General features: G+C 41.6%; 1 protein-coding gene across 1 annotated transcript; it reads right to left on the reverse strand.

Moving 5' to 3' along the window:
* Positions 1-3,147: 3,147 nt before the first annotated feature.
* LOC311585481 (olfactory receptor 6C2-like) lies at positions 3,148-4,247 on the reverse strand (the record flags this gene model as incomplete). The annotated part of the gene is made up of 1 exon (XM_084760701.1): positions 3,148-4,247. The coding sequence occupies one exon, from the start codon at positions 4,245-4,247 to the stop codon at positions 3,309-3,311; it is 939 nt and encodes a 312-aa protein (XP_084616827.1). The 3' UTR covers positions 3,148-3,308.
* Positions 4,248-14,258: the final 10,011 nt, after the last annotated feature.

Genomic DNA, 14,258 nt, shown 5'->3' on the forward strand with positions numbered 1-14,258 from the left:
TTTATTTTGTTATGTTTTTTTATGTTATTTTTTTTATGTTCTTTTTGTTATGTTAATTTTCGTGATCCATGAACAAGGAAGATATTTCCATCTTCTGATGTCATCTTTAGTCTCCTTCTTCAGAGAGTGGAAGTTTTTTCAAACAAGTCCTTCACTTGCTTGGTTAGAGTTACTCCTAGATATTTTATATTGCTTGTGGCTATTGTGAAGGGTGTAGTTTCCCTAATTTCTTTCTCAGCACTATTGTCATTTGTGTACAGGAAGACCACTGACTTTTTTGAGTTAATTTGTATCCCACAACTTTGCTGAAGGTGTTTATCAGATGTAGGAGTTCTCTGGTGGAATTTTGGGGTCACTTATGTACACTATCATATTATCTGCAAATAGGGATACTTTGACTTCCTCCTTTCCCATTTGGATCCCCTTGATCTCCTTTTATTGTCTTATTGCTCTGGCTAGGGCTTCAAGAACTATATTGAAGAGATATGGAGAAAGTGGGCAGCCTTGCCTGGTCCCTTATTTTGGAGGAATTTCCTTGAGTTTCTCTCCATTTAATTTGATGTTGGTTATTGGTGTTCTGTATATAACCTTTATTATGTTTAGGTATGTGCCTTGTAACCCTGATCTCTCCAAAATTTTAAACATGAATGGGTACTGGATCTTGTCAAATGCTTTTTCTGCATCTATGGAGATGATCATGTGGTTTTTACTTTCAGTTTGTTTATATGGTGGGTTACATTGATGGATTTCCATATATTGAACCATCCTTGCATGCCTGGAACGAAGCCTACTTGGTCATAGTGAATGATATCTTTGATGTGGTTTTGGATTTGGGTCTCCAGCATTCTGAGGTCTCCCTTGCAAATTAGGTTTTACTTTCATAGTTTCATGAAGTGAGATGCCTTCCCATGCCTCCTTGCATAGATGCCAACCCTGCTTTACATGGCCTAGCATTTGCGGCTGTCTGGAATTATGGGAACAGATGATATGATCGCCCCATTTTGCACTTTTGTACTTGCAGAACCAATACCACATGGAGGTGCTGTCAAATTATGCTTCTCTTTGCAGATGGAGCCCGGTTCCCTGAACCGCAGAGCTCTGTGCCCCCCAGGGCTTACTGTAGCACAAAACTTTCCTAGGTGATTGTTTTCAAGCTGAGAACGTCTTCAGATGTATTCTCAATTCAGGCTCTCCTTCCTATAAGTTGTATTTTCACAAGTTGAATCTTTGATGAATGAAGTTTTTTTCTAAGGGAATGTTTCTTATTGTTCCAGTGAGGGATGCTTCTCTCTAAGTATTGAGGCTTTTAGAAACAAATATTTTATATTAACATGCTTTTAGCTGAGATATAATCACACCATATGCAGCCATTCCTTTCCCCACAGTCCCTCTTATGTTCCCCCACCTTCCAACTTGATAGCCTCTTCTTTGATTATCATTTTGCTTCGCACCTAAAACTTACCTGTGCTCTTTTCCTCATGCAAACGGTATATCTACAAACGTTAACTTATTCTCTGACACTTTCGTATGTGTATGTAGCCATCTATCCCCACTCTCAACCCCTCCCAGTGTTATACAACCCCTTTCCTCGAGAAGTCTCCTTCCAATATCGTCTTTTTATTTTGTGACTCATTGAGTTTAAGCAGGGGCCACAGACATCGGCATGGCTGTGGAGCTGTTCTCCAGAGCATGGATAACTCACTACTGTCTACGGCACTGAAGACAATGGTTTAATCTTCCCCAGTAGCCATCAACTGCCAGTAGTTTGCTGGTGAGGGGGATTTGCCCCATGAGCCCTTCTCTCATCCATGACTGGTGATCTGGACCAGTTCTGGATAGACCCTGTGCAGGTAACTGAAGCTTCTGCAAATTTCTAAGTGCGTGGCCCATGTCCTGCCTAAAAGCATTGTATGCAGCCCTTTAATTCTTTCTGATCCTCCTCCATGATGTACCCTGAGCCATGGGAAGAGTGATATGGGCGTGTCCCATTGAAGGATGAGCGCTGAGTGTCACTTATTCACAGAACCTTGACCAGCCATTGAGCCTCCATATTTATTGCTATTTATTTAAAAGAGAAGCATATCTGATCAGGGCTGAGAAGGACACCGGCACATGAGTATAAACATAAATATTCAGAAGATAAATTAACAACATGTCCATTTAGCAAAACAGAAGCTGTAGGGCTTACGGTCTCTCTAGCCATGGACTATGTACACAGTACCAGCCACAAACTCCCTCTGCCTCAAATCCAATCAATACGCAATTGTTTGCCCCATAACAGTTATAGTACCATTTCACTGTTATTATATTAGGCAAAATCACAGTTTGATGACTTTTTCTTCCCAACGGCCTGCAAAGTACCTTCCAACATTATGAAAGCTAGCTAGCAGCGATGAGGCAGCCAGAGTGATTTCTCTGTATCCTACACTCAAATGTGTGATGTCTTCAGAAGTAGGATCTGGTGGGCAACTGAGACACTAAAAAACAAACAAACAAACAAACAAACAAAACTCCCTGTATTTGTCCTTCCTCAGTATAGTCTTGGATAAGATCAGCAAACAACACAGCCAGAGTGCTGTCTGGTCTTGAGAGTCTTCCACCAACCAAATTAGTCTAGAACCCTTGTATTCAACCCCGTTATGTTTCCTGGCACATGGGCAGGATGCAGCCACCTTCTCTGCCGCATTATCCTTGCTAAGTTCCTGACAGAGTCATTATTTCTTCTAAAGCCCAATGAGCGGGGCCTCCGCTGTCCACGTTTATCTGATGTTTCAAAGCACGATCAGAACTTTTCACTATGCACTGCTCATAGAGTTTGAGGACTTTTCTACCCCAAAGTTCCCCACCTTTCCACATTCAGTCTTAAAATGGTTCCAAAGGCCTAACAATTATGCGGTCAAGTTAATCACAGCACTGCCTCCAATAATTCTCAGCTCAGAATCTCTGCATCAGTTGCTCTTCTTATGGCTGTGACAAAATACCTCAGAGAAGGAATGGATGAAAGGAAGGGTGTGTTTTGGCTCACACTGTGAGAGCGCCTCCCAATACAGCGTGGATGGCAGCAGGAGCCCCAGGCAGCTGGTCGTACTGTATTCTCTGCTGGAAAGCAAGGAACGATGAACAATAAATGCTAGGACTCATCTCTCTTAATCCTTTGCATTCGGTCCAGGAGCCCAGCTCAGGGAGTGGTAGTGTCCCGGTTAACGTGAGACCTCTCACCTGTGCTAATCTTGTCTGTAACCCATCACAGGCAGTGTTACCCTGGCAGATCCTGTCAGGGTAACGGTGTTAACCATCACAGGGGTTCTTTAGCTGTTCGTGATGGAGGCAATCCTTTTGATCATGTCTTTGAAAGCTTGAACCACTTGCTTATTCCTCAGAGTATAGATGAAAGGATTCATCACAGGAGCAACAGAAGTCATGAGCACAGACACGACCTTGTTCACAGCTACCCCTTCTTTTGCAGATGGTTTAATATAGATGAAAATGCAGCTGCCGTAAGTGATGGAAACCACAATTATGTGTGAAGAGCAAGTAGAAAAAGCCTTTTTCCTTTGCTGGGCAGATGGGAATCTGAGGATGGTTCTGATAATGTATATGTAAGACGTCACCACACACACTAACGTGAACATGAGAGTCAGCACAGCCAAGATCAAGACAAACCTCTCTATCAACTCTGTGTCGGAGCAGGTGATCTTCAGGAGTGGGGCAGCATCACAGCCAAAGTGATCTATGACATTGGAGTTGCAGAACTCAAACTGAAGGCTCATGCCAAAGGGCGGGATGACAATAATCAGAGCGATTAAGTAACAGCCAATAAGGAACCTGATGCAGACCCTGTTGCTCATGATGGTCATGTAGTGCAGGGGTTTGCAGATGGCCACGTAGCGGTCGTAGGACATGGTTGTCAGCAGGAAAAACTCAGTCACTCCCAAGACAACAACAAAAAATAGTTGAGTGGCACATGCATTATAGGTAATGGTGTTGTCCCCAGATGCCATTGTGTAGAGGAATCTGGGAATACAGACAGTTGTGAATGAGACTTCCAAAACAGAGAAATTTCGGAGGAAGAAGTACATGGGTGTTTTCAGGTGGGAGTCCACCAGGGTGAGAGTGATGATAGTCAGGTTCCCAACCACACTGAGCAAGTAGGTTAGAAACAAAAAGACGAAAAGCAGAATTTGAAAATTTGCATCATCGGTCAGTCCTACCAGGATGAATGTAGTTATTGCTGTATGGTTTTTCATCACTGATTCCTGACTGTGGCCTGGTCTATTTGTGAAGATAAGAGAGATTGTACTGAGGATCAGGACTGCCAGCAAGAGGGAGCATTGGGAAGAGGCACAAATGTTGGCTTAAGGCAAGATATAACTTAAAAACGCATGTACTCTTCTCTCCCAGGATCCACCGTGCCTGCAGCTTCCTCTCCCTTCCCTCCTCCAGGTCCTCCCTCCACCTCCACCTCCTGTACCTGCTAATACAACGTTACTGTGGTGGTAGAGAGACAACAGCCAATGCTACTGACACTCACACTGCTGATCATTATACTGAGAATGAGCAGCCAACAGAGTGTTTCATTTCATTTTGTTTTAGCATATTGAATTAAATAGCAGGGACACTTTTTGATTAACAGCTGCCCACAAATTTCCAGGGTTAATGAACAAAAAAAGCTATCCTAAATTTGTATGGTTTATAATGTCATGAAACTTACCAAGAAGAGACTTGATACCCTATGAGCATATACAGGGGGAGGAAGTCCCCCTCAGGAACAGTCATAGGGGAGGGGAATAAGGGGAAAATGGGAGGGAGGAAGGAATGGGAGGATACAAGGGATGGGATAACCATTGAGATGTAACAAGAATAAATTAATTAAAAATTAAAAAATAAATCTTCAAGAAAAAAATATCACAAAACTAGCAGCCCTCAGTGTGGTCATTGTCTTGGTTTTATATCAAGTTGGAAAAGTATAAATTGTGCTCCCAACTTCTGTTTCTCATTTACTATTACAATCCACACTGTAACCTAATTATATCATATTTTTTCCTTTTTAAAGTGCACAAGACACTGAGACATAAAGAGACACAGAGACATACACAAACATACATAACACAGGCACACTCATATGCACACTCACACACACACACATGTACACATTCAGACATACATACTCCCAAACACACACACACAGTCTCACACAGGTAGATGCACTCACTCATACACACTTATACACATGCTTGTACACACGCTCACACATATACATTCACACACATACATTCAGAAACACGCATATTCACAAGTTCTCACCCACATAACACACTTATACACAACCACACACACATGAAATCCATCCTTATGCCTAGTGGAATTGCTTTTCCCTTAGAATGTGTTTCTAACACCCATCACTTCCTGGTTTACAGGTCCTTCCTGGCCACACTCCTGTGTCACACTTGACGTTCATCTTTTGTTTGTCTAGCTGTGCTAGTCTTCAGGTCTCTGAGATATTAAGGTTTTCTTCACTCAAGGATTTTTTTTTTTTATAGATTTTTCCCTTTATCTCCAAAATTCTGTTCCTAGCCTATCATGAATAAAATTTATTTTTAAGGTTTCAATTTAAGTAAGACCTTGCCAAAATAGTCTCCTGGAGAACCATTTATGTTCTAATTACCCACAGTGCTATAGGAACACTACTCTGCGTATTTATGCTAGGACACTTACTAGAACTTCAGATATAAATCCACTTACCTTTTCCTTTCATCATCTATAGTGAAGCCTGTGAGAACATTGATCTCCACGGTTTTATAGACGACTGTAAATCCGGGACAGTCTCAGTTCCTTGAGCACAACAGACACCTAGGACATTGTCCTGTGAATGAGACCAGACCGTTTGCCCTTCCCAAAGTGCAAAGAAGTTATATTATCAGCCCCTTAGTGTTTAAGAGTTAAAACTTTAGTGAGGGATTTCAGTGTTTTGAGATAATTTTTAGGAATCAGAAGACAATCACTTTAGTCATAATCCTTCCAAATTGTACTAGACCATTTTATCTATAGGTAAGAATAAAAGTTTCCCTCTAAGAGTAATAAAATTAATAATTTTAGAAGTTATTTGAAGGGCTGGAGAGATGGCTCAGCAGTTAGGAACAATGGCTGCTGTTCCTGAAGACCTTTGTTTGATCTTCAGTACCCACATGGAGACCTGCAGGTGTCTCCCACTCCAGATCCAGATCCGGGGGTCCATCACATCCTGTAGCTTCCACGGTCACTACACATACAAGGAAAAACACCCATAACTTGTGATGATGATGATGATGATGATGATGATGATGATGTGTTATTTTGAGTTTAAGGGTGAATTGGTGGAAGAACTGGTTAATAAGCGAGGAACACAGCTTTGTTCATTTCCTTCCTCTTGTTTTCCTTGAAGGGGTGCAGCTGAGCCTGCTTAAATCCTGGTTCTCGAGTCTCTTCTGAGTGGCCCAGATCCTTTCACCTGAAGTAGCCTACACATGTTGCCTCATATCTTTCTCTTTGTAGCCTATAAGAGAGAAATAAAACTTAATCAAATGGGTTCCAAGTATAATGAGCTAAATGATCAAGAATTTAAGAGTGCCATATAAATTAAGGCATAGAAATCACTGTAACTATTGTTGCAGTTAATTCTCTAATTTTGAAGATGAAAGTCAGAGTGTCATTGGCCAGTTGGCTTGTTAGGGACAAAATCAAATGAATTTGCTAAATTCAGGTTTGCTAAATCCTAAGCTCAGGATTTCCCTTCCTCACCTTATCAAGTTATGAAAAATTTAGGAATTCTCTTCTTGATTCTGTTTTCCTGGTTCCTACTTACCCATTAAGAAACGTCGTAGGAGATGTAGGAAACAAGTTCGTTTCGTGCTTTAGAGATTAATAACTTCACTATACCACTCATCCTAGGAATATTGAGGCGTTTAAAGTAATAAGAACAGGCTTAAATTGGAGACAACAAAGTAAAGGATATTTGTTTGATCTGCTCAATAGACAAACTCTAATTCATAAATCTCTCCAAGGAACAGCAATGATGGCGGCCCTGAGAAGAAGGCTGCTAACGGCCAGATGCTGTTAGATTCTGCCATTTAATTTTCAACATGAGGTAATTATCATTTAAAGATGAGGAAATCTGGGTCCAGACATACAGCTTTATATCATTGTTTGTAGTAAGGCAGGAAGTGAAGTCAAGTAGTTGGCTACAGAAACTCAAAGCCTCCATAGTACACTGCTCTTTCAACTGTTTGATTGACTTTTCCTGTTTGTATTTTGAGAAAATGATCCACAGCCCCTGCGTGATGTTGCTTATCAGGTAGCCATCAAGGGATAAATGATTGACTTTCTGGGGTTTCTTATTTCTGGGCTAAGGATTTTTGTACATGACTGTGGTCCTAAATAATAATAATAATAATAATAATAATAATAATAATAATAATAATAATAATAATAATAATAAATGATAGCAGCTCAGCAGCAGCAACAACAACAGTAACAATAATAAAATAAACTGGACAACTGAAATTCTCTCTCTTGTTCCTAGGATAGAACAGGAATATGCCAGGAGGCCTTAATTATTTTGTATGTGAATGGTTTATGTCATTTGTTTCCACAGATGATCTTAAGATGTGTTTTTTTCCTGAGGTAAGGGAAATATTTATTTTCCATTTTTTGATAAGAAAATCAACAGTATCTATGCTAACATGACATTAGGTCACATTAGGAGTCAGACTTGAGTGAACTAAGTGTTTGGAAGATAAACTAGACTGTCCAGGAAATTGCCTCACTAAACTGGATGCTGAATTTTAGAAGTATGTCAGTTACCTTTCTTTGTCTTCTGATCTAGGAACCAGTGGCCACATATGGTCCTCAGCTTGGCACAAGTCCAGTGCATTGATAATATAGTGACCTCTGTCTATTAACATTCCTCAGAGTCCTGGGCTCATTTAATTTTAAATATAATAGATAAAATTGTTCAGGAGAGCTCTTTGATTTAATTTTAATTTTTTCTTTTTAAATTTTTTTATCTTTTAAATAATTTATTCAGATTCCATCCTGATTGCTATCCCCTCACTTGTATCTTCCCATTACCCGCTCCCTCCCTCTTTCATCCTGTTCTTCTCCCCTAGACCAGTGACAGAAGGGGACCTCCTCCCCCACCATAAGATCATAGCCCATCAGGTCTTATCCACATAGCCTGCTCACCCTTGCTCTGAGTGCCACCAGGCCTATTATACTTTTACCTTAATATCAGAATGATTTACCTTCTTACGTATGGCTTCCTGTGCTGCTTATCAAGGAGAGGAAATTATCTTTAGTGGGAGACATTCAAGTTGTATAGCAGGAAGTAAACATTGGAGACGTTTTTTGATATATTGAGAGAATGAAAAATTTCCCAAAAGCTCAAAAAGAGATCTATATAGAGAGCATACAGCAAATATAGAAAACCTCTATTTTCTCCCTAAGAAGTGCTAACTTACCTTTGAAACTCCCCCAGATCCTCTTCCTAAAGTCTTATTAAAACCCAAATCTCAGTCGTTAGAGAATGGAATAACATCTTACTGATACATAGACAGCTACTCCTGCCAAGAACTGGTAGCAATTATTTTGGGACCTGGGTTTTATTTCACAACTTTGAATTACTCAGGTTCTGGGTAATGAGCAATGAACATATCTAAGCAAACTGCACTCACTGTCCTGAGCCCCGTTCTTGGCTTCTGTAGAGCAGGCATTTGTTAGCTGCACATTAACTCCAGCGCTCAGAACCGTGCTGCACATTAACTCCAGCGCTCAGGACCGTGCTGCACATTAACTCCAGCGCTCAGGACCGTGCGGTACATTAACTCCAGCGCTCAGGACCGTGCTGCACATTAACTCCAGCGCTCAGGACCGTGCTGCACATTAACTCCAGCGCTCAGGACCGTGCTGCACATTAACTCCAGCGCTCAGGACCGTGCTGCACATTAACTCCAGCGCTCAGGACCGTGCGGTACATTAACTCCAGCGCTCAGGACCGTGCTGCACATTAACTCCAGTGCTCAGGACCGTGCTGCACACTAACTCCAGCGCTCAGGACCGTGATGCTCACAAACTCCAGCGCTCAGGACTGTGCGGCACATTAACTCCAGCGCTCAGGGACAGGCAGGCACCAGTAAGTTGGTGACTAGGTAGAGAGCTCTTCGGTTCCCACAGTTTGCCAGGTCTTCTCTAAATGTCCTTTGCTTTCACTAAATCTTAAAAGTCAAAGAGTAAGGGATGTTTTCTGACTTTGCTTCTGGAGAAATGCTTATTTATTTCTGTAGAGTTGAAAGAATTTAAGCCCTCAGCAATGGTGAGAAAACCACTTCGGTTTTTAAAAATTCCACATCTTGACCTTTACACAGGAAACAGCTTTCCCTGTAAATGACACACTAACAGGAGTGGTATAAATTTTATCTGTTTGGTCTTCCACGGGAGTTTAGGTATCATGTGATTAAACAAACAAAAGTCCCCCTGAGATCCATGACTTTAAAAAGTCACTAATTAACACTATAGTAAAATGCAGTTTGGGAGGAAAAAGTTTAAGCAGCTCTCATTTGGAAGAGAGTCCTTGGAGAAAGGTGTAACAATGGAATGAGAAACAGTCAGTCGCAGGACAAAGTGTTGGAAGAAGGACACACGTGGAATTTCTTCACACTCTTCTTATTGCTTGAGGGACCCTTCAGTGGAGTTCAAAGAATCCTCTCAGACATTTCCTGAGAGATGCTGGGCTGCTGGGAGGTCATGAAAATGGTTTTACTCTGAACAGCTTTTCCTCAGCGCTGGGTGTTTTCCACTTGTGAGTTGCTTAGCTTCATGTGCCTCATTATTAGAAGTTCTCAGTGAACTGAGCACTCACTCTTCCACTGTTTGCAATAAACCACTCTTAAAAGGATTTACTTCCTAGAGCTGGTGTAAAAGAGTCAGATTAGCTAGTCTGGGTCGACATCACAATTCACAGTTAACTTGTTCATAGTCTGTGAAGAGTTTGTATTAATGTCTAATCTTATTGAAATTTGTACCTAGTAAGTTATACCTGGTAAATACATTTAGTATAGTCAACATTTATATAGCTTCCTCTTTTTCTAAATGTGTCAATAGATAGGTACTGATAGATTTACTAATATTAATATCACATCACTTACACAGATCAAAGGTTGGTCATCACTTTTAAACATAAGAAGGATAATTTAAAAATTGCTAATTATAAATTTCAGTGCAGTTGTTCCAAGCTGAATTTTTTTTCTAGCCACAACCTTCATTGTTTTCATATATGGCTTCATCTGGTCTTGAATTCTTGATTCTTGTGTGCCAACCTCCAGAATATTGGTATTAATTTCTCTGATTTCCTGTATGTGTGAGAGATGCATATATGTGGGCACATGTATACATGCACATACACACATGTGTGCGCTTGTGTGTATGGGTTTGAGGTTTAGTCATCTTCTACTGTGTTTCTATTTTTTTTCTACTGTGTTTCTAACCTATTCATTGAGGTAAAGTCTCTCGTTCAATCCCAGAGCCTATGCATAGTCTAGTGTTGCTAGTTAACTTGCTCTGGGTCCTGCAGGCTCACCTGGACTAACTGGGGTTCTGATGATCTGAACTCTGACCTTACGTTTACAAGGCAAGCACTGGGACCATTGAATTATCTCCTCGCCCTCCAAAGTGGGATACGTTATACAGATATGAGGACATGTGAGAGGTGATGACTCAAGGGTGGAAGGTGTCAATTATTGGAGCAAAGTCTGTCAGTGAGATCTGTGTCAAAATTAGAGAAGGGATGATCTCCCTTCCCAAGTGTGGGTAGTTTGTTCAGGATGTCCAAGAAACAGGGATGGTGAAGAGAAAGGAGTTTTACTTTAATGCCACTGAGCCATCTGACTGCCTGTCAGAATTATTTAAGAGAGCAATGAAGGCAGTTAGCACTAGACAAAGTTTTCTGTGTTATGCTTTCTTTTGAGACAGTGTTTCTCTGTGTAGCTTTGGCTGTCCTGAAACTCACTGTTAACCAGGCTGGTCTGGAACTAAGAGAGAGATCTGCCTGCCCCTCCCTCTCAAGTGCTGCGACTGAGGTGTGTACCATGTCTGACTGGCAAGTAGCAGACAATTTTGGTTCAGTTTTCAGGGAGGCACTGTCAATCACTTCCTGATTGCCTAGACAGTTCTAAAAGCATGTAATAAGCTAGTGTTTGGTGGTGTCTCCACATGCGTGCTATGGCATGTGTGAGCCCACACTCACACACACGCACATAAACAATCACAGACAACTAGCTAACCAACTAACCAGGTAAATGAATGCATGAATGGTTGTTAGAAAGAGACAGAAGAGCACAGCTTATGGAGTCAGTTCTCTCTGTGATGTTTGAGTCTCAAGGATGGAACTCAGGCTGTCAACAGTTGACACTCTGAGCCATCATCTCTCCTGCTCTGAAATAACCTTTTGGGTTGAACTTATTTTATGAAATACAAAATTCTGTCTTCATAGAATTAAAAAGCAGTAATATTTGTGTATAAAATGTGAACATAAAAGCCTATATGGTATTTCTAAAGTGTTATTCTGGATTTAAAATGAGAGGAATAGAAGGACCAAAGTTAACTGCATAGCCCTCCAAAAGAGGACCAGCATGTCGTCTTGTTCTCTCTTATAGGTAAATCTTCCTGCAAGGGCATAACTTATTAGTGAATATGCTTTTCTTGCCCAGGAACCTGATTAAGACAACAAAGTCAGCAGAATGTGCTGAGTGTTAGATGGCAACACACATGGTCAGGGTAAGGTCTGTATCACACTGTGAGAGCAAAGACAGCGTTTCTATTACAGTGCGTCTGTTATTGTGAGAGACACGTTGGGTATCAGCTTATGGTTGTTTCTGTGTCTATTTTTGTCATCACACCAATTGATTTTGTCAATAACCTTGCTGTACTGTGACAATACTACTGTTTGCATTTCCATCTCTTAGAACAATGCCGGGCACCCAGTGGACAACACAAATGCCATCTGGATTTCCCTTCTGCATGGAGGTTACTTATGATGTCAGTCATTCTGTGACACTTCAGTGTGTCACGTGAGCTCTTGCCAAGCCTTCATGGTTGTGCATTTCTGCTATCGTCTTATTGCACTGAGGGAATTTTCTTCTTTTGTATTTTCTGTGGTATACCGCAAAACGCCAAACCAAATTTCAAATATTCATTAACTTGTGAGTGACTCGGCAGGGAAGTTTTAGGGCTCTTTCTTTCTGTCCCTGGGGAAGGTGATTATTAGGACAGGCTGTGCCTTAACTTTTTGGAGATTTTTAAATATCCAAAGTAACACTTTTTTCCTGTCTTCAGAATAGGCACTGTGGGATCAATTGTGCTAAAACAATATGCTCCCTGGGGTCTTGGTTCTGGGGGTTAATAATAATCCTGTGTTGCTATCTTGAAGAGCAAGTGTTAAATGCATCCCAGAGAGACTAGTGAGGAAGTTGCAGGGGGTGCACTGAGCACAGGCCATCAGCAGTGTAGAGAGAAGAGCATCAGAGGTGGAACAGTGGGGTTGGAGGTCATCCTTGCACTGAGTGGCCTGAAGAAGAGGTTGGCTCTTTGTTTGTATGTATCCACTGTACAAAGCACTCATCTCTCCACGACCTTTCCTAATGCTCATGCTGGAGCAGCAAAGGATTTCTTTAAGCTGTCCTCAAATCATTTAGAACTTACAAATCCTTGTTAGGGTGAGGAGATTGTTATATATAACCTAAGAATTGTATTTCTCCTGAGCAGACCCCTTTAAATTTTTTTACATATATATAAAGGTTTCTGGTTTTTTGTTTTTATGGGATTTCTATGTGTAAAAATGTGTGTGTGTCTCTGTGTCTATATGTATTTGCTGTACTTTTCATTTGGCTCTTTTACTTATGTATTTTTTATTTTTTTCCATTTTTATTTTTATCTTATACCACTATTGTTCTTTAAATGCCTGTTTTTTTAATGAGAGAGAAAGAGAGAAAGAAAGGGTTTGATTTGGGTGGGAAGATTCTAGAAGAGGTTGAGGTATTGGAAAATATGATCAGAGTATATTGTATAGAAAACCCTTTTCAAGTGAAGAATATCAAGTTGCCGAGAAGCTTAAAGAAAATTTCAATATCCTTACCCATTAGGGAAATGCAAATCAAAATAACTCCACGATTCCATCTTATACCAGTCAAAATGCCAAGATTACAACCTCAAGTGACAGCATGTGCTGCCCAGGATATTGAGAAAGGGGAACACTCCTCTATTACTGGTGGGAGTGCCAACTTGTACAACTACTTTAGAAAGCAATCTGGTGCCTTCTCAGAAAAGTAGGAACAGCTCTACCTCAAGACCATTTTATACCACTCCTGGGCATATATCCTAAAGATGCTCCAGCATACAACAAGAACCTTTGCTGAACTACGCTCATAGCAGCTTTATTCATAATAGCCAGAATCTGGAAACAGCCCAGGTGTCCATCAACCAAAGAATGGGTACGGAAACTGTGGTACATCTGCAGGGAGGGTTTTTAAATCTCACCACTGCTTTGCATCACAGCCGAATGCCCTATGGCCACTGCCACATAGCCAGGCCAGGACAACTGTGACGCCTGTCTGCCGCAATAGGCCTAGCAGTGGCGGCAGCCCTGCGCTATGCGGCTGTGGCTATGCACAATGCATGGCAGGCTGCCATGTTGATTTTGGCAAGAAGAGGTCAGTCACACGATTGGCAGCCATCTTGGCTCACCGCTGCCAGATGCCTTCACTATCTCACTGTTTTTGGAGCTGCAAAACTTCACTCTTGTGGGCCCTGAAAGTCCACTGTACCACTTTCTACCCCCACTCTGAAGCTGCTTATATGCCTCTATCCTTTCTTGTGGACTAGAGTCCCTTTACGAGAACTCAACTTTACTGCTGCTAAAGCCCTTGTACCAGGCACCCAGTTTCTCAGGCTTAGCCAGGCTAAGCCCTTGCTTGTCACGCTGTCAGGATGACGAACCTTTAGCTGCATGGTCCATGCTCAGTCCCACCTGAGTCCTGGGGACGCCCATGACTGCAGACTGCTGGGACACTCTGTTGGGTCTCTTACACAGGCAGGTAGGGCTGGAATGGGAGGGGACTTGGGCTGCCGTTTCCTCTCCTTGGGAGGCTGAGCAGGATGGTGAGTGTCGAAGACCCGCCTCCTCCCACCACACCCAGAGGAAAAATACACTGAGTCTGGAGTCTCGTTGGAGC

Source organism: Acomys minous, assembly GCF_964271855.1.
Source record: "Acomys minous genome assembly, chromosome: 15".
Classification (NCBI taxonomy): domain Eukaryota; kingdom Metazoa; phylum Chordata; class Mammalia; order Rodentia; family Muridae; genus Acomys; species Acomys minous.